An 18,840-nucleotide genomic window follows, 5' to 3' on the forward strand; every position below is an offset into this window, starting at 1 on the left:
TCACCATTTTGAAAGTTTAAGAATAGCCAAGGGTCGCATTTCCCCCATTGATGAGATTATTCAACCTCTTGGAACAGGAAGGAGGCATAATAAGAGGATTCTGGCTCCCGAGAAATGCAGGCTTTGGGGGAAAGTGGGATGTGTCTGTGTGCCTGAAGCTGTCAGAGCACGGGGCAGGGCTTGGGGGAGATGCAAAGACCTGACCATGAAAGGAAAACAACATCCAAAGATTCCCCATCCAGCTGGACTTTGTAAGCCCCACGCCATGTTGGAACTACGATTGCCTCAGGAAAGAAACTCATGAGTATCCGAGAAAACCCAGTACAAACTATTATTTTAGAAAGTAGAAATTATAGTGTCTTACCTAACAGACCTTAGTGCAGGAGTTCATTCCATTTCTGGAAGAAAGAACATTTTTTTTCAAACCTAGACATATATTTATCTACGGAAAAGTTGAGATCCAGTTTATGTATCTGGTGACCTGAACAGTAATTACAAACTGCTTAGGATGCACCCAAAGGCCTTTCAAACACATTTTAAAATGAAATTAAGATCAGACTTCAGTTTCTGACTTAATTTGAATATTGACAAAGAATTATATATTCACTGAGAATCGTACTATTAATAACACCATTTGTCATTGTGCTTTCCGAAAGAGTTTGAAGAACGTCTATTAATCATGCACATAAAGTACATTAAAGGTTGACTATTAATAAAAGGGAAAAAACTCTATTACCTCCTGGAAAAAAAAAAAACACTGACATTAATATTACTGTTCCTATAAGTAATTCTATTCCATTCGATAGTAAAATGATGGGAATGATTTTTGAATTATTTTTATGATTCTCCAGTAGCTTTTATGTTGACAAATCTTTTATGATTTGTATCAGCAAGATTTATGAAACCCATGGAAATGATACAAAAAAACAATTTATAACAGCAGTACAGAAAGCAATCCATCTTGTCCGTAGGTTGTACCTAGGAATTATTTGGGCAAAACGCAAAGTGAAGAAAAGCAATTGCATTCCACCAGACTCTTGAGATGCCATTTTATATTGCAGTGAAATGGTTTCTTGGCTCTCAGAGAACTTGGTCTTCCAGACAGCTCCATCACTCACAGCAAGATCCTTTGAAAACTTGATTTCAATTCAAAGTCATGTAGAAGCAGATTATGGTTTTTTTCTGGTTGCTGTTGCTGAGTGAAACCTTATCTTGTTTTTAATATGCTAAATTCTTGATGTTTGGGTTGGGTTTTCTTTTTTTAATTTTTCCATCTATATGTTAAACCATATGATGGTATTATAAGGGGAGCGAATTATTTCCTGCCACTAGGTGGGCAAAGATTTATCACTTATTTTTTTTTTATTTTTTATTTTTTATAAACATATATTTTTATCCCCAGGGGTACAGGTCTGTGAATCACCAGGTTTACACACTTCACAGCACTCACCAAAGCACATACCCTCCCCAATGTCCATAATCCCACCCCCTTCTCCCAAACCCCCTCCCCCCAGCAACCCTCAGTTTGTTTTGTGAGATTAAGAGTCACTTATGGTTTGTCTCCCTCCCAATCACTTATTTTTTTAAGATTTTATTTATTTATTTCACAGAGATCATAAGTCAGACAGAGATTACAAGTAGGCAGAGAGACAGAAAGAAAGGGAGAAGCGGGCTCCCTGCCAAGCAGAGAGCCCAATATGGGGCTCAATCCCAGGACCCTGGGATCATGACCAGAGCCAAAGGCAGGGGCTTTAACCCACTGAGCCACCCAGGTGCCCCAAGATTTATCACTTTTTAAAAAAATTTGTTTGCTACTTAAATGTTAGCCCTGTTGGTTCAGGATGTCCACACAAAAGGCAGTGTAAATGTCTCAGATGGTGCATCTTTCCAAAAAGGAGATGCTTTTGACTTACCTCTTTTTGACTTATCTCCTTGGAAAAAGTGATAGAAACAGAAGATAAAAAACAGAGTGGAGGGACGCCTGGATGGCTCAGTGGGTTAAAGCTTCTGCCTTTGGCTCAGGTCATGATCCCAGAGTCCTGGGATGGAGCCCCACATTGGGCTCTCTGCTCAGTGGGGAGCTTGCTTCCCTTCCTCTCTCTGCCTGCTTGTGATCTCTGTCAAATAAATAAATAAAATCTTTTTAAAATAATAAAATAATTTTTAAAAAACAGAGTGGAGAGAATGAGGTATATTGTTAATATATATATATATGCATAAATATGTATGCGTGTGTGTGTGTGTGTGTGTATATATATATATATATATATATATATATATAAATGCACAGACACTGAGAAACCAAGATAACAAAAGTAAAAGACTTTTTCAAAGACTCAAAGAATTACTGAAAAGGTGATTTCAAAATAAATTACAGCAAGTGAACACAACGATTTATTTCAAAGCCAAAAAAACCTATTGAAAAAATGAGACATTGTTAAAAGATAAATATTCATATTGTCAGTGTGTGTAAGTCTGCTTGGACTACCATGACAAAATGCCATAGACTGGGTGGTTAAAACCACAGAAGTTTATTTTCTCACAGTTCTGGAGGCTCTAAGTCCAAGATCAATGTTCTAGCCAATTCACTTCCTGGAGAGGACTTTCTTCCAGGCTTACAGATGGCTGCCTTTTCTCTATGGCCTCCTATGGCCTTTGTTGTACACATAATGCAGGGTGGGGGACACCCTCTGATGTCTCTTCTTACAAAAACATTCATGCTGTCAAGCTCAGAGACCCACTTCTTTGACCTTAAGTAACTTTAAGTAATTCCTTCAAAGTCCCATGTGCAAATACAGTCACACTAAGGTTAGGGCCTCAATGTATGAATTTTGGAGGTACACAAACATTCGGTCCATTATTTATTGTCAGTAAGGACTCATCTTACTGTGGAGTAAACAGTTTATTCCAAATGCAGCTCTCTGGTTTTCCATCATTGAGATCTAACAGCTTTTCTTCTTCCACACTGTCCTGTTTTTATTCCCCTTTCAAAGAAGAATCTATCAAATGGCAAATGAGGTCTCCGTTAGCCATAGAACCCTCAGCTGACCCGTCCCAGAACTCTGAGTTTGCTTTCAAAATGAATCACAACGCACCTTCCTTGACAAATCCTGAACTACAGCTCTGGTTTCCCCCAAATTTATTTTTTCTTGTGTCACTTGGAGATTTCGAGTACAGATTTTTGGGTCTGTGAGATCAAAATGATCCACAACCCAGTAATGGATATTTTCATAGGTCGATCTTTTTCATATGCGATGTTCTATTTCTGTAATAGATATAATGAAGGCTACTGGTATGTTGACCCCGCTAACTGAATGATTAATTTAGGAAAAATAGAGAAGCGAATCACTTACCATTTGTCCCTGAGTCAGCCAGTATTTATGGGTGGGAGTTGGTCATAAATTTCTATTGCTCTTTCTACTTCTATTTAAGCCACCTAGTCTACTGCATTTTGGTATGTCAGACCAAACAGGTTAATACACTAACCATATGGATATTTATCTTTGAAGTATCTCATTCTTTACATTTCTTTCTTTATTTGTTTGTTTGTTTGTTTGTTTTGTTTTGTTTTGGGGGTTAGAGAGGCAGAGGGTGAGGGAGAGAGAGAATCTCAAGCAGACTCCATGCTGAGCACAGAGCCCGAGGCACGACTCAGCCTGAGATCATGACCCAAGCCAAAATCAAGAGCTGGTTGCTTAACCAACAGAGCCACCCAGACACCTCTAAATATCTCCTTTTTGAATAGATTTCCTTTGTAAAGCACTGGTGCGATTTGCTCTTACAAAATGGAGAGCGCTCTCTAGAACATTGCTTGGGAGGAACCTTTTACTTGCCAAATAGTTGTTGATTTCAGAGACTTTCACTGTATTAAAATGTGACTGTACATTTTTGGCAACTTTACCTTTGAGAGTTCCAACTCTGCTATTGTTTTTAGCTCTGCACAAAACACAGAATCAAGGTGTCACAATATTTTGAGTCTTGCCATCTGCTTGGAAGCTTTGTTTCTGATAGAAAGTCTACTTACAGCCTACCTACTGAAAGAAAATAGCATTTTCTCCATCGAGCTGTGGAATTTTCCCTTTCATCCTACTTATAAAGGCCTTCTACTTAGTCATGTTACCTAAAAGGAAAATAAATTAGTTTGTTGACATCACCATAGTCAATGAATACTCAGTAAATGTTCGATGAATGCATAGATGGAGGAACAAAAATTTTTACAGTTTCTACTTTTATGTCAATTAATTGAATTACAGGATTTTATTGCTGGAAGTATCATAATTCACTTAGTCAGGCTTCTTTCTCCTAGATGTCTTGGAAGAAATTATTTTCCTAAACACTCAGTAACTGTTGATTATTATTTTTTATGTTCACTATGTGCCCAACACCATTTTAAGGAACCTCCATGAACTATCTCAGTTAATTTTATAATAGCAGTCATGTTGTAAAAGACTGTTCTGGAGCAGAAGATTTATCTATAAATCCCTTCTCCAACAATTGCTTCATTAGGTATGGTGCTTTCAAGATTCTTTCTCTCTCTCTCTCTCTCAGAGCCCCCCCACACACACACACAAACACAGACACACAGACATAGACACACACACACACACACACACACACACAAATCTCTAGCCCTCGTTTTGGCCCTTGCTGTAGGTTGGCTGTCACGTCCCCCTCCCACCGCCATCACGTGAAGCCTGGGCAACATTTCAGTCCTTTTTCCTTGGACAGAGATACTAAAGAACAAGTCTTTCTTCTTCACGTATGTTGGAAGGTCTGCCCTCCACTGATATCACATCTCATTTTTAAGTTTGTACCTGGCACCTTGGAGACCCGACCCACAGAAATAGAGGCCCCTCCTATCCACTTACCCCCAGATCTGCTCTTCGTTTCCCTTCAAAGCTGCCCTGGATATTACAACAAGAATGCCATGGCACGAATAGCTTAGAAACAACAGAAACATATTTCTCGCAGTTCTAGAGGCTGAGAAGTCCAAGATCAAGTGGCAGGTGATGGAATCCGCTTCCGGGTTCATAAATGGCCATTTTGTTTACTGTGTCTTCACATGGCGGAAGCGGCAAGCAAGCTCCCTGGAGGCTCTTTTGTAAGAACACTCTTATAATCACCTCCCAAAGGCCCCACCCCCAGACTCCATCACACAGGGGAGTAGGACCTCAACGTGAATTTCAGAGGGACACAAACATTCAGTCTGCAATGGACTCGGAGAGAAGGAAAAGAATGCAACGAGAAACAGAGGTTTCTGATCACCTTTTCTTAGCAATGTGGGCCATCCAAACCACCAGAAATTAGTTTTAGGCTCAAGAAAATTAGGCACAATTATGTCAATTAAATGCTTGCTGCTAACTATAGCTAATATTTTGTGTTGAATAGGTCAAATTTGTTACAGATAAAGCTGGTATAACTGGGCATAAAGCACATTTATTTTTATATTTAACATACCTATTCTTTAGGAGTAAGGAAGGGAGGCAGTGTGAAATGGGGAAAGAGCCTTGAGCTGGAAGTAAAGAGGTAACTCGGACCTAGCCTCCAACCGTGACCTCTCTTCAGCATACCACTTCATCCATCAAATGGGGTGGCGGAGGGGCTGGTCTCGATGGACTGGAGTCCTTTAACCCTGAAATTCAGGACTCCTTCTCTTGGAACCTAAAGCTCCTAGCCTAACTGATCTCAGAGGGCTTGGATTGCAGCTTGTCTCTTGTGATCTAATGGTGTCCACACAATGAACAGAATAACCCAACTTCATGGTCAAGAAGGTGGCCCCACAGTAGAGCATTGCAGGGGAGAAGGAAGTTCTGCCTCGCTAGGACATGGATTTTAGGGCTGCTGGGGCCTAAAATGCAGTGAGGGGTACCAGGCCCAGGTGCCTTACAGATCACACATAGTATATGTCCTTTGGCTGTTCCAGCATTTCCACCGGTTTGCCCAAGATTACACAGCTCGTTAGTCCCAGAGGCGAGCTTCATGGCAGAAGGGAAGAGGTCTAACATGCATCGATCCCCAGGTCTCTACCGGGCGCTGTGCCTCCTGGAGTTGCCGAAGAGTTACCATCCTCTGTCTGTAGATGAACGCCTCCCCGTCGTCTAGACAATTCGCATTCTATTAGCCCCTTTTTGAAAACCTTGCTGGGAATGCGGTTATTTCAGTATTCTTGATGTGCCCACCCAGTCTCACGTCTTGGGCTGAGTGATGTTTTTCTTTTTTTTCTTTTTTTTTTTTAATTTTTTTTTTAAGATTTTATTTATTTATTTGACAGAGAGAGATCACAAGTAGGCAGAGAGGCAGGCAGAGAGAGAGGAGGAAGCAGGCGCCCTGCTGAGCAGAGACCCCGATGCGGGACTTGATCCCAGGACCTTGAGATCATGACCTGAGCCGAAGGCAGCGGCTTACTTAACCCACTGAGCCACCCAGGCGCCCCTGAGTGATGTTTTTCTGAATCTGTATTCCCACCCTCGGTCCCTCTCTCTGAGCCCGTAGGCAATTCCTAGCCCGCGTCACAGTCTTTTGGTGAGCTTCGCCCTGTCTGGTCATTCAAGTGTGCATCTGTGCAGCCAAACAACAGGGAGGTAAAAACCTATTTGCTTTTCCCAGAAACAAACGACAGAAGGAGCAACAACAGCAAATGTGTTATGGACATTCTCTTTAAGAAAAAGCACAAACCACTTGAAAATCTTGACCTTCGCCCCACTTAACCATGGCCCAGTGCTTTGGAGTAATGAGTTCTGTTTTTCGTGGCCTTTTAAGCGCGGCCCTGTTATTCCCTCCAGTATCACGGCACATGGAAGGGGCTCCCCGGTGAGAAGGAAGAGCACTCCCGAGAGCCGAAGGATGTCGTCCTTTTTTAGGGGAGAGAAGGGTGAGACGTTCACTTCCAACCCAAATCAAACCCCAACCGGGGGGCGCCTGGGTGGCTCAGTGGGTTAAAGCCTCTGCCTTTGGCTCAGGTCATGATCTCAGGGTCCTGGGATCGAGCCCCGCATCGGGCTCTCTGCTCAGCAGGGAGCCTGCTTTCTCCTCTCTCTCTCTGCCTGCCTGTCTGCCTACTTGTGATTTCTGTCTGTCAAATAAATAAATAAAATATTTAAAAAAAAAACAAAAAACAAAAACAAAAACCCCAACCGGGCTGAAATCTGGGCAGATCCAGGTGATTCTCAGAGATTGCTCCTTGCCACCTGGAGATAAGATGTTATCAGCAATCAGTAACACTGAGCTTGAAGATGGCCTACGTTCAAATGCCTCTCAAGTTTTCATTTTAATTCTCTAATAGAAGAGATTGCATTAAAATGGGCTCCCCTTCACGTTGAAGTCTTGCACCATGCCCTTCACAGACAAGAATAAGAAATTGGGTTGCTCCCAGGAAATATTTTTCCAGCTGGAGAAGCAACCTCTGGACTGGTGGATCCAGCTCAGGCCCCACTGCTGGAAACCTGATGCCTCTTCTAGGGCAAACCGTCCCTACCAGGCACAAGTAGAAATAGTATAAGGTATACACGCAAAGAAGCTAAAAAGATTCCCATGAGGGGCGCCTGGGTGGCTCAGTCAGTTAAGCATCTGCCTTCCTCTCAGGTCATGATCCCCAGGTCCTGGGATCGAGCCCCACATCGGGCTCCTTGCTGAGCAGGGTCTGCTTCGCCTTCTCCCCTCTCCCTCTCTGATCTCTCTCACTCTCTCAAATAAATAAAATCAATCAATGAAATAAGAAGATTCTCATCGTAGTAGGCCACAAATGGACAGGCTATGGCTCTCCTCCCATTCATGAGATAAATAAAAAATAACTTGTTGGTATCAGAGACCTCCTGTTCTCTTCTGTCTTCCCATGGCCAGACCTCCAGGGTCCAGGCTTCAGTCTTGATAAATGAATCCTAGAAGGTGATTGTGCAGTTGTCACTTAGGGTAACACTCTCTCTTTCTCTCTCTCTCTCTCCCTCACACACACACGTGTGCACACACATACATGTGCACACACATCCACACCCAGTTATGCAAATAATTCCATTCAGCCACTGAGAGTTCTCGTTGTGAGTCTGCCCTACCTCATTCTACAAAGATTCAAGGCTGCTTGTAAAAATACTTCTGAGGAAAAAGGATAAAATGAAGAATTTTGAGAAAATTCAACACAAGATGTAAAGGAAAAGGAAAGAGTGGGACTGGAGGAAGTGAGACAGACCCCAGGGCTGTGATCGGTGGGTGGAGGCTACAAATCTGGCTCTGAAGTCCCCCGTGCAAAGCAAGAAGGAAAAATAGTGTCATTTGCCTGAGTCACAGTATTTCTAAGATTTTTCAACGTTTCTCAAAAGCAGCATGACTTTTCCTAGGACTGAGACGTGAAAAATATTTTCCTCTCTTGATTCCTCCTAAAGAGGACATTGGATTAGTCAGGGTAAGGTTCCACTGGGAGCAACCAAAAACCCAAGGAACACTGGCTTGTGTAAAACAGAATTTTCCATTTCTCCCAAGTCAGCATATGTAGCTCAGGACCAGAACAGCCCTTGCCCAGTGTCAGGAACTCTGATCCTTTTGTAGTTTTTCTCCACAGCATGGTCCAACATGACTGTTAAATCTCAAGCCAAAAATGCTCCTATTCCATCCAGCAGGAAGCAGAGATGAAGGATACACCTCCATTCTTTAAAGATACATCCCAGAGTTGCAGAGGATTTTTCTGTTGACCTCCCATTGGCCAGAACTTCATAGGGCCACACCTCATTGCAAGAGAGGCTGAAAACCGAGTCTTTATTCTGGGCCTAGATGAAAGTGGTCTTGCTAGCAACGATGCAGCTGGACAGTGTATTAGTTTGCTCAGGCTGCTCTAACAGATTACCACAGACTGAATGGTTTAAGCAACAGAAGCGATTCCTCACAGTTTGGAAGCTGGAAGTCCAAGATCAAGGTGCTAGCAGCATTGTTTTCCTCTGAGGCCTCTCTCCTCGACTTGCAGATGGCTATCTTTTCACCCTGTCCTCATATGGCCTTTTCCTCTGTGCACACAAGCCCCTGATGCATCTCTGTGTATCCTAATCTTTCATAAGAAAACCTTACAAGGACCCACCCCCATGGCCTCATTTTATCTGAAGGGCCCTCTCTCCAAATACAGCCGCATTCTGAGATATTGGGGTCAGGGTTTCAGCAGAGGAATTGGGGGAGGGCACATTTGAGTTCATAACAGGAAGAATTAGAAGTTCTTGCCACAAAAAAAAAAAAAAAAAGAACTCTTGCCACATGTTCTGCAAGCACCCTTCCCTGAACAGGGAGCCCAACATGGGGCTCAATTCCAGGACCCTGAAACTAGGACCTGAGCCAAAGACAGATGCTTAACCGACTGAGCCACCCAGGCAGCCATTCATTGTCTCCTCTTTTAAGTCAAAGCTTCCTTGGAACCAAGAGTTAGAACCTAGTGCCCTAGTTCACACCAAAAGGCACTCAGTGATTACACGTAGATGATGGTGGTCACTGCTCAAGAAATCACAGCAGGAGCAGAGCCTGGAAGCCAGCTCCGCTGATTTTCTAAGACCTTCTCATTTCACCACGCCATACGGATCCCTTTGTGGTCGGACAACCAGCACACATTCTGTGGCAACTTAAAGCCATGTGTTTTCGTCTCAGAAGTTCCATATCAGAAATTAGAAAGCCCTGAAGCAGTGATTGCCAGCCCCGGTTTCACACAATTCTAGGGCTTCTACAGAGACCCCAGCAGGCATCAGACTATTTCAAGCCCTTCTATCCGAAGTCACTTGAATTTTATTCCAGATTATTTTTCATTGTTTTGTTTTCTGCAGACACCCCACAGGAGCTTTAGAGGACTAGGATGGGTTGCTACAAGGTCAAAGCCACCATGCCACAAGTCTAGGAAAAACTGAAAAATTGGTGCCCTAATCTCAGTGGCCTCTCACCAGGGTTGGGACTAATAAACACGCCAGCAGCCCCAGCTTGGGCAAAGGCACAATGTGCCCCAGACTTCGAATGGTATATTTTCTCCACTTTTCAAACCAGCTTGCAAGCTGTTGCCCATTGAACTAGAGTGTGATTGCACTTGGCAAGATGACAATGAAAATTTTCCCCAAAATATACCGATAGCCTTGCTCCCAGGACACCTCTCAAATCCACCCCAAGGTTCTGGGCTCCTGTACTCGGTAGCAGGACTCTTCCCCAAGGGGCTGTGGATTCTGCCTGGAGAGCACTGTTTGTCTGGCCTGAGACCCATCTCTTCCCCTTGCCCATTTCTGCCCTAGCAATGCCACCTCGAATGCAGCTTTTGGCAGCTGCACAATATAGCTAATTGTTTGCGCTGGACAGTAGTATGTTTAGAGTTTATGCATCTAAACAGACAATTATTTTCTTCTATTTCCTAGTGGCACTGCCTGCCTGGTGACTTTGGCAGATGGAGAAAGGAGCTAATCCGTAGGTTATAAGCAGAAGGGTTATTGATGAAATGTCACCATCTGTCGGTGTCATTAAAATGATATGAGTCATCAAGAGTTGCTTTTGTTTTTTTTTCTCAGAGAAAGGTTAGCTCAGAGTTTAGAGGGAAGTTGCTGGATTGCAGATGGTGGTTTGAGAGGGAACTGGGGGCCGGGAGGGTCAGTCCTGGAAGGGGGAGGAGCCTCAATGAATTTGTCAGAGGAGCGGGATGAGTCTTCGAGGTGCTGGAATCCTCTGCCTGAATAAAACCACCCAGCTGGTATGAAATGAGGTACTTATTAGGAAGGATGCAATGCGTCAACTCTCCCATGATTCCTCCCCATTTCTGAGGCATCTACTGGAGCGGGGCCGGGGGTGGGGGAGAGTCATTCATTTGGGTCCAACAAGATCTTATCTGGGAGGGAGCCGTTAAAATGTGCCTGTCTCCTAAACCCTCCTTACCCTCATTACAGAGGGATTATTCATGCGGGCCAGCTGACACCCTGGGAGGCTGGCAGTCTTGGTGGGCAATGATATTCTCCTGTATCTCCTGGGGGGACGTGGTGTTGTCTCAAAGGAGGAACCAGAGACAGTATGCCCAAGCTTCCATCAGGGACGGGAGCCCTCAGGACGGGGAAAAGAAAGCAGTGGGCAGAACCATATGAATTGCATAGCAAAGGAATCGGCTTTTGGTCTTGTTGACTTTATGGACGCCCTCCCCATCAGTTTCATTGATTTCTCCTGTAACTTTTTCGTTATTTATTTTCTTCGGCTTACTTTGGATTTAATTGGCTCTCTTTTCTCTAGTTTCCTAAGAAGAAAACGTAGATTGTTGATTCTTTCTTCTTTTCCAATATGGTGCCTAACAAAGGGATGGGGAGAATGAGAAATATATTTAAAGAGGATCCAATGACAAAAAAACACTCTGCCAACTTCCTCATTCTGCCTTTTGACCTAATCCTCGTAATTCCCCCATATTTGTTGCTTATACACTCTCTTACCCACTGCCAAGGACATATGCCCAGAGAGAAAGAACCTGTGATTACCAACTTTTTTCAGTATGGCTTAAGGTTCCTTTTACATAGACATTTTTTTAATGTTAACTCTTGGGAGAGTGTGGGTGATTGTGTAAACCACTACAAATCCTTTTGGCAGTACTAGGGCTTAAGTTAGAAATAAATATTATACTGCACTGTGTCGGTCCTCACACCCAGCCCTGCGTCTGGGTGAATCCTTTTCTCCCAAGCTTCTGGCCTGAGCCTGTCCCCTCCGCCCCCTCGTGGGGAGAGGGTGTGCTGCTCTGGGACTTCAGAAGCCTCTGACCTCAGCAGGTGGTGCCAGCTGCTAGGTCAGAAGCTCTCAAGTTCACCCCGGACTCTGAGATCCTCTGCCGTTGACCGCCCCCCCCCCCCCGCCAGGTTCCGTGGCTCACTCCACCCCCATACTCTTGTATCTTTGAGAATGGGACACGTGTTTGTGTAAAAAGGCTTTGGCTGGAATTATAATGGTCTGGAATTTAACAAGATGATTGTACATGGTTAAAAACTCACAACTACACGACAATCTGTGAGCTTGATGATTCCAGGGCCAGGGAAGGAAGCTGAGTATTGTCACTGAATCGTTTCTATGGTTACTTTCCTTTGCCCACAAAGAGTCAATGCTGTCAATACATATAAATTTATTTTTAAAAATAAAAAGACACATTTTTTTAAATTTTTAATTAAAAAAAAAAAATCCTTCCCAAGGATTCCTGGAATGAATCCTATAGCTCTGTCTTCGAGGAGAAGGGAAGAGGAGGAAAAGGAAAAGGTGGACATTCGAGTCTTTTGGTCTACGGATGTGGTTTCCATAAGAGTCCGTGGATCGTTGCTGTGGGCCACCCCAGCTGAACGATCCCTTCCTTTAAGGCAGAAGCTGAAGACTGTTCTGGGAGAGAAAAAGAAGTTCCTCAGTCCTCCTGGGTGCGTGTGTCTTGTCTGTCCCTGTGACAGATGGGGTTCTCATACAAGCCTAAAAGTCACATGTTGAACTGCTGGGATGACCCGAGAAAACTCCTGAGGGGTCCCGAGCGCTGCTCCCTGGCTTCGTGCTCTTGCTCGTGCACATTGTTGTCTCTTTTGTTCCTTTATTCTTTCATCTCTGTCTTTCCACAACAGACCACGGAGGCGGGTGAAGATGAGGACGACCAGCCTCTCAGCCTGGCCTGGCCTTCCAACCCCCGCAAGCAAGTCACGTTCCTCATTGTGTTCCCCATAGTGTTTCCCCTCTGGATTACCTTACCTGACGTCCGCAAGCCGGTGAGTAGATCCTTGTTTAGTTGACTCCTTGGTATATAGGTAGGAGAGCCTACCTGTGGTTTCTCCATGCAAGTGGGGCTCCCTTGCACATGTGGCCTCAAGAGAGTCAGATATCATTGATGAGAAATCAGGGCCCCAATAATGAGCATCCCAGGGGCCCAAGGCAGAAGCTGCATGGTCTTTGATGACCTCATCTCAGAAGTCACACACAGTTATTTCCACTAGAGTGTAGTGGTCAAAGCAATCATAAGTTTGTCTTGATTAAAGGGAAGGAGACAAAAAAATCTACCTAGAAGACATTGGTGTCACAGAGGTTAGGACACCCGTGATGGAAGGAGTGTCAAAGAATTGACAACCATGTTTTAAAACCACCACAGTGATTGTCTCTAAGAAGGGGAACTGAAGGTTGGAAGCAAGAGGGGAACTCGGATTTTATTTTATTGAGTATTTGTGTACATGTGTATTATTCATTCAATTCAAAACAATCATTTAAAGAAATGCATTCATGTAGTATAAATGCTTGCGTATCTTCTCCATCCTGTATTGTTCTTATTACTCTAATCAACATTCTTTTCTACCATTAGTATGTACTAGGACATTGAACACAATACCATCTTATGAGCACCAAAATACAATCTAAATGGAGATCAAATCAAAACTGGGTTCTTGGACCAGTGCCCCAGAGGTAGGGGAACTAATGATAAGAATTAGCTGTCCTTTTTATTATGGGTCTACACACATATCTCATTCAACCAAGGTTTGTACCTACTGTCCATTAGTACGTACCATGTACTTCCAAGAAGCTATATTGTGCAGCAGCCTCAGGGAACAACTAGCATAGGTATGTGTACACACAGACACACATATACTTTATATTTCTATTCCTTACATATAATGTTATATATTATTGGCATAAGTAGAAAGAAACTTAGGCACAAAGAAGTTAACCAACTCCTGCCTGATTACTTCCTTGGGGATGGAGCGGAGATTTACACCCAGGTCTGCATGACCACACAGCTTGGGCTCCCCCTTCCTATTTCATGATACCAGAAGGTGGAAGTCCAAGAACATTATTTCTGAGAGCATTTACAAGAGGACACCGTGGTCGCATATGGCGAAATTTAGCCCAAGTCTTAAGAGCCCCGTGGTGATCCACTTTCTGTACTCGCAGAAGACAGAAGAGAAAAGAGAAATCCCGTCCCACTGGCCTGGCCTATAAATGATCCAAGCCAGTGGAGAGCCACGTCTTGTCAAGTACAGGCCAGGAAAGGACCCCCTCGTGTAAGGACTCCCAACAATAGAGGCTTCCCAGTGAAGGGGACATGTAACAGGTGTGGCTCACTTAAAGCAACACTTCGGTTTCTTCATTCACGACACAGTTGCAGAAGATCTGCTCCATGCAAAGGCTAGGCTTCCTGGCAACCTCCAGCCGAAGAGCTGGAACGTGTTAACTTTCTTCGCGGCTCATGTCCCAGTGACATTTTGGAGATGTGCGTGCTCACATGTGCTCTCGCACATGCCTTCTCTCTCTATCTCTCTGTCCTTCCATTGTTCTGTTGTTCAGACCCGTGTTTTTGCTTTGCTCCCCGGAGGAAAATCAGAGAGACAGACCAGCTTTCCTAAATCCCTGCGGGAGGCCTGGTGCACCATGGCGCTGAGTAGAGGGGGCTGATGGACGGCTGAGAGGGAGTTAGCCCACAGCCACTGGGGCGGTCAGCAAAGGGTGCAGGACTGGAAGGAAGATGCCAGTGATGGAGGCCCGGGCTTATCTCACACTGGCCGGGACCCCCAGGGCAAGGCCTGGCAGAGTGCAGATCGTCTCCGTGATCTGAACTCCCAGGACAAGGACGCTCTTAGGGGAGATCAAAGCTCTGAAACAGCCACTCCTGGACAGCACACAGGATTCCACCACACAAGTTATAACCCAGCCGACGGCAGCTCTGCTGGCTGATGCTGGAGCCCCCAGGGGTACGGAGTAAGAGGATGCAGCTTCATGGCGCTCTCCTCCGTAATACCGCAGACTGTTCATTTGCTGTGCACAAGCCTCGAGAGCCAGCACCTGGGCTGGGGGAACCAATGAGGTTCTTGCCCTTTGCATGGCCAGGCCAAGCGCCATCCCTGGGATGGACTGGATTTTTTTTCCTCTCTTTTTCTACATAGCCTGTAGGCTCACCCCAGCAAAAATGTGAATCTCAGCACATTTGGTTGTTTTAAAATGTCCTCAGCCAAATATTTACTGTGTACCTATTACGTGCCAAGCATCAAGCCTGTGTCCGACAGGTGAAGGCCCAGAACTCTAAATTCCTATCTCTAAGGAGATCTAAAATTAGTAGAAGAAACAAGGCATAGACTATAGAGCAAGACTGCGCAGCCATGTCACCGACAGGGGCTCGATCCAAGCAGAAGTCTCCTGACTCCACAAGCATTCTCATTCTACCACCATGACCACAGTGGTTCATACCCCCACATAACCCCACATAACTCATGAGCTGTTCAGCCTTCAGGAAGTCACTGCTCAACGCTGGACCTCACTTTTCCTCCTCTACAAAATAGAGGGTGGATCTCTCCACTCCCTGCCACCTATGACATCCTGTGATTAGGGAAAGCATAAAGAGATGACCATTACTACAACACTGCAGATCTAAGGGGCCATACGTCCCAGTTTTCCAAGGATAGTCCCAGTTTAATCCCAAAGCATGCTGATTTGGCAGATGAATTATATGGCCCTCCTTTGCATATACAAAACAGAATGAATGAAACCATGCCAGTTGATACAAAAGCCAGTAGGTGGCTTTTTGATCATGCTTAGCACAGAAGAGTTTCAGTAGGTTTGATCTTGGATCAGTGATCACCTGCTGTGTAACACCCCTGCCCAAAATGTAGTGGCTTAAAAAAGGATGCAATTTTTTTAGTCCAGAATTCTCTGAATGTACCATTTGTTCTGGGCTCAGCTGGACAGTTTTGTTCACTGACCTGGCTGGGGGCTTGTTGGTCTAGGAGTAGGTCAACGGAAAAGGCTCATCTCTGCCTCACTTGGTCCCTGACCCTTGAGCAGGCAAGCCGGAGCTGACATGCACGATGGTTGAGTTCCAAGGGCAGCATGAGTGAAAGCTGCAAAACCTCTTGAGATCTAGCTTGGAATCTGCATGCTGTCACTTCTACCATGTTCTGTTGGTCCAAGAAAGTCCTAAGACCAGCCCAGATTCAAACGGTGGGGAAACAGACCTCGCCTCTTGTTAAGAAGAACTGGGAAGTGCTGTGGTCGTCTTGGCAGTCCACCACGGCCTTCATGCCCTGCCACCAGGCCCTCCTGAAAAAACATCAAGGGAGAAGAAAAAGAGAGGAGAAAATTATTAATTAATAAACGTTGGCTTCTCCGTAGGGCCTGGCAGCTCTGTTTCCCCAGTAGTTTTTGAATTACCCGTGGAGATGAACGTTCCAAACCTTGACAGCAATTACAAGGAAAACATGATTTTTTTAGTAGCCATCCAGTTTCAGGGTAAACAGTACTCCCCCTTGCTTTTCTTTCCGCTTCATTTATATGCAAATTATATGACAGTGTTTGTTGGATTACACACACTTCTGATTAATTCACTTTCATCATTTTCTTCAAATAATGGCTTTGGTTTCAAAGCAAAAGAACTAAAATATAAACCTTAATGAGGAATGTGTCTTTGATAAATATTGAAAATAATAAAGGAAATAAAGACCTCCAAAAGTTATATGCGCTCCTGACTTAGGATGGGTGATCTTATAAAATAAGAATGCATCAAAACGTGACCATCTGAACGGGGGAGGTACCTAAGAAGTCAGCTCTGTTCCTGCAATTCATACCAGTCATTGATTCATTCACCAAGTATTTACTGGGTCTGCTGTGTACCGAGCACAGTTCGAGCAAGAAGGAGGGGATTGGGACCCAGAGAGGTTTAGTGACTTGTCCAAGCTTACCCAGCAAATGAGAGGCAAAGCCAAGACCCCTCAGCCCAGTCTTGGCAGCCACTTCCACCTCCCTGAACCTCAGTTTCCTTGTCTCTTAAAAACCAAAACGAAGAGAACATCATCTAATAAACAACCGCCACTATTACCTGAGCACTTACTATGTGCCAGGCACTTTGGTAGACACTTCATAGACCCGAAATCCTCAGAACAACTAGATATTGTTATTCCCCCCATTTGGCAGATGAAAAAGCTGAGGCTTAGAAGGTGGAATGATTTGTCTCAAGTCACATGTCTGGTAATCAGTGAGCAGAGATTTCAGTATTGGTCATATTCATCCAGAGAACACGCTTTTAATCTGTCACAGGATTGTTTGGGGGACTGTTGTTAGATATTTATGTCCCCAAACCTCGCACAGAATAGATGCTCAATGAATATTTGTCAAATTTAAATCAGTAAGGATATGGCCAATTTGTGCAACCAGCTAATGTCCAGAAACATTTTTCCAGCCAAGAAAGTATCATACTGATGTACTAAAAGCTTCTAATGAGAACATTAGCTGTCTATTATACACATAAACCATTATACTGGGAACAAAATGGCGGGCACATGGACACAATTTGCTTTCTTGCTAATTAGGATGAGGTTCATCCCAGCAGATGTTAGGATGAGCCACTATGACTAACCAGAAATTGACATGTCAGACCTTGGCTTCAAGGGCTGTTTTCTTCCTTCCAGTGAGACTGGGAACTGGATAATTGCACAAGTGCGACTGGGGAGCGATGTCTGGGATAAGAGACCATAGCATCCAAATAAGGGGAGTCGTTCAGAAAAATGAAAGGAAAAGGAATTACCTGGGCTGTGAGGTTGGAAAGATAAGGTAGTTGGGAAACATTTAACTGAACCGCCAATGCTTAAAGGGTTGATGCTTCCCAATCAGGAACAATATGGGAGGTTGGGTGAGGCAGATGGCCGTTCAGCTGGAATGCTAGCCTCTATCTCCCCGATACTCCTTGTATTTTCTGACATTCAGAGCACAGGCTAGTGTTACTATGATCATCATCATCATGTCTATAGCTGGGCATATTCTGAGCATTACTGGTCCTGTTTTTCTCTAAGAGCAAATCAGTATAACCTAAATATCAGGTATATATGCCAGATGGTCAGAGAGACCTAGGTTTGAATTTCAGGTCTAGTTCAAGATTTGAGTACAGAGAAGGTATCTGGCCTTTACCTACCCTTAGTTTATGGTAAAGACCTGGAAACTCACCGATAAAAACTATCTTTAATTTCTTGTCACTGAGCCCCTGATACAATACTAGGTATATATAGATGTTCATTAATTACTAATTGGCCTCTTGATCAAGAATCACAAGCATCCTTGAAAGAGGTTTTCATTAGCATGTTGATGTGAACTTAGTTCCTTTATATCCTTAGCCTGCTTCCATAGTTTCTACCTTCTGCCTAGGAATGTTCTGTGGTGCAGAGATGATGTTTTTCAGATGAGAAATAGGTTCAAATAATTTGATTCTGACTTGTCTCATTACTCAATATACAGATATGCAAAGGCATACTAAAGAAAAAAAATAATTATATAGTTAATAAATGATTGAAGCTGTAAAATGAGCAATGTATGAAATGAAGACTCTCCCAAGATCTCCAGTACATTCATCGTACCGGAAAGTACGAAGATGGTACTCTGTTCCCTCAAAGGATGCTCCGAATCAAGTTCACAGCCTGGTGGCTGCTCCAGTCTCATGTGGCCCCATGTCCCAAGAAAGGCCTTTTCCTTCCCTGTGACAGAGCCTGGCCACAGGAGATGAAATTCTCATCCCACTTAGGATCCTGAAACCGTGACCAGAGGAAAAGAATGGGGACTCCAATCAGCTAAACACTATGTCTGGAGAAACTTGCCTTCTTAGCTTTGACAATTTAAGGCTTGGAAAATCTGGTCTCCAAAATCCGGCTGAATCATCAACTTTAAAGGAATTTGTCCTCAGAAGTGAATGTCTCAGTGTCCTCTTTGAAAACTTGATGATCTTTTCTTTTTCCATAACTCGCTAAAGTGCTGTCTTTAGCCAAGATATTTTCCTCCTTCTCAGTGTGGCCTGATGTCTCCCCCAATTTAATCAAGCCCATGGGTCTTGCAAACACTGCTGCTAACAAAAAGCACCCCCCCCCAAAAAAAGCAGCACTC

At 44.0% G+C, this 18,840-nt stretch overlaps 1 protein-coding gene across 4 annotated transcripts in view; it reads left to right on the forward strand.

Moving 5' to 3' along the window:
* The window catches only part of SLC24A2 (solute carrier family 24 member 2), a 247,518-nt gene that overhangs the window by 204,371 nt on the left and 24,307 nt on the right, over positions 1–18,840 (forward strand). For all 4 annotated transcript variants that reach the window (XM_059143371.1, XM_059143373.1, XM_059143370.1 and 1 more), the window contains one exon: positions 12,567–12,707. In XM_059143371.1, coding sequence (XP_058999354.1) covers positions 12,567–12,707 — 141 coding nt within the window. The remainder of the gene's footprint in view (positions 1–12,566; positions 12,708–18,840) is intronic.

Source organism: Mustela lutreola, chromosome 12 (genome assembly GCF_030435805.1).
Source record: "Mustela lutreola isolate mMusLut2 chromosome 12, mMusLut2.pri, whole genome shotgun sequence".
Classification (NCBI taxonomy): Eukaryota; Metazoa; Chordata; class Mammalia; order Carnivora; family Mustelidae; genus Mustela; species Mustela lutreola.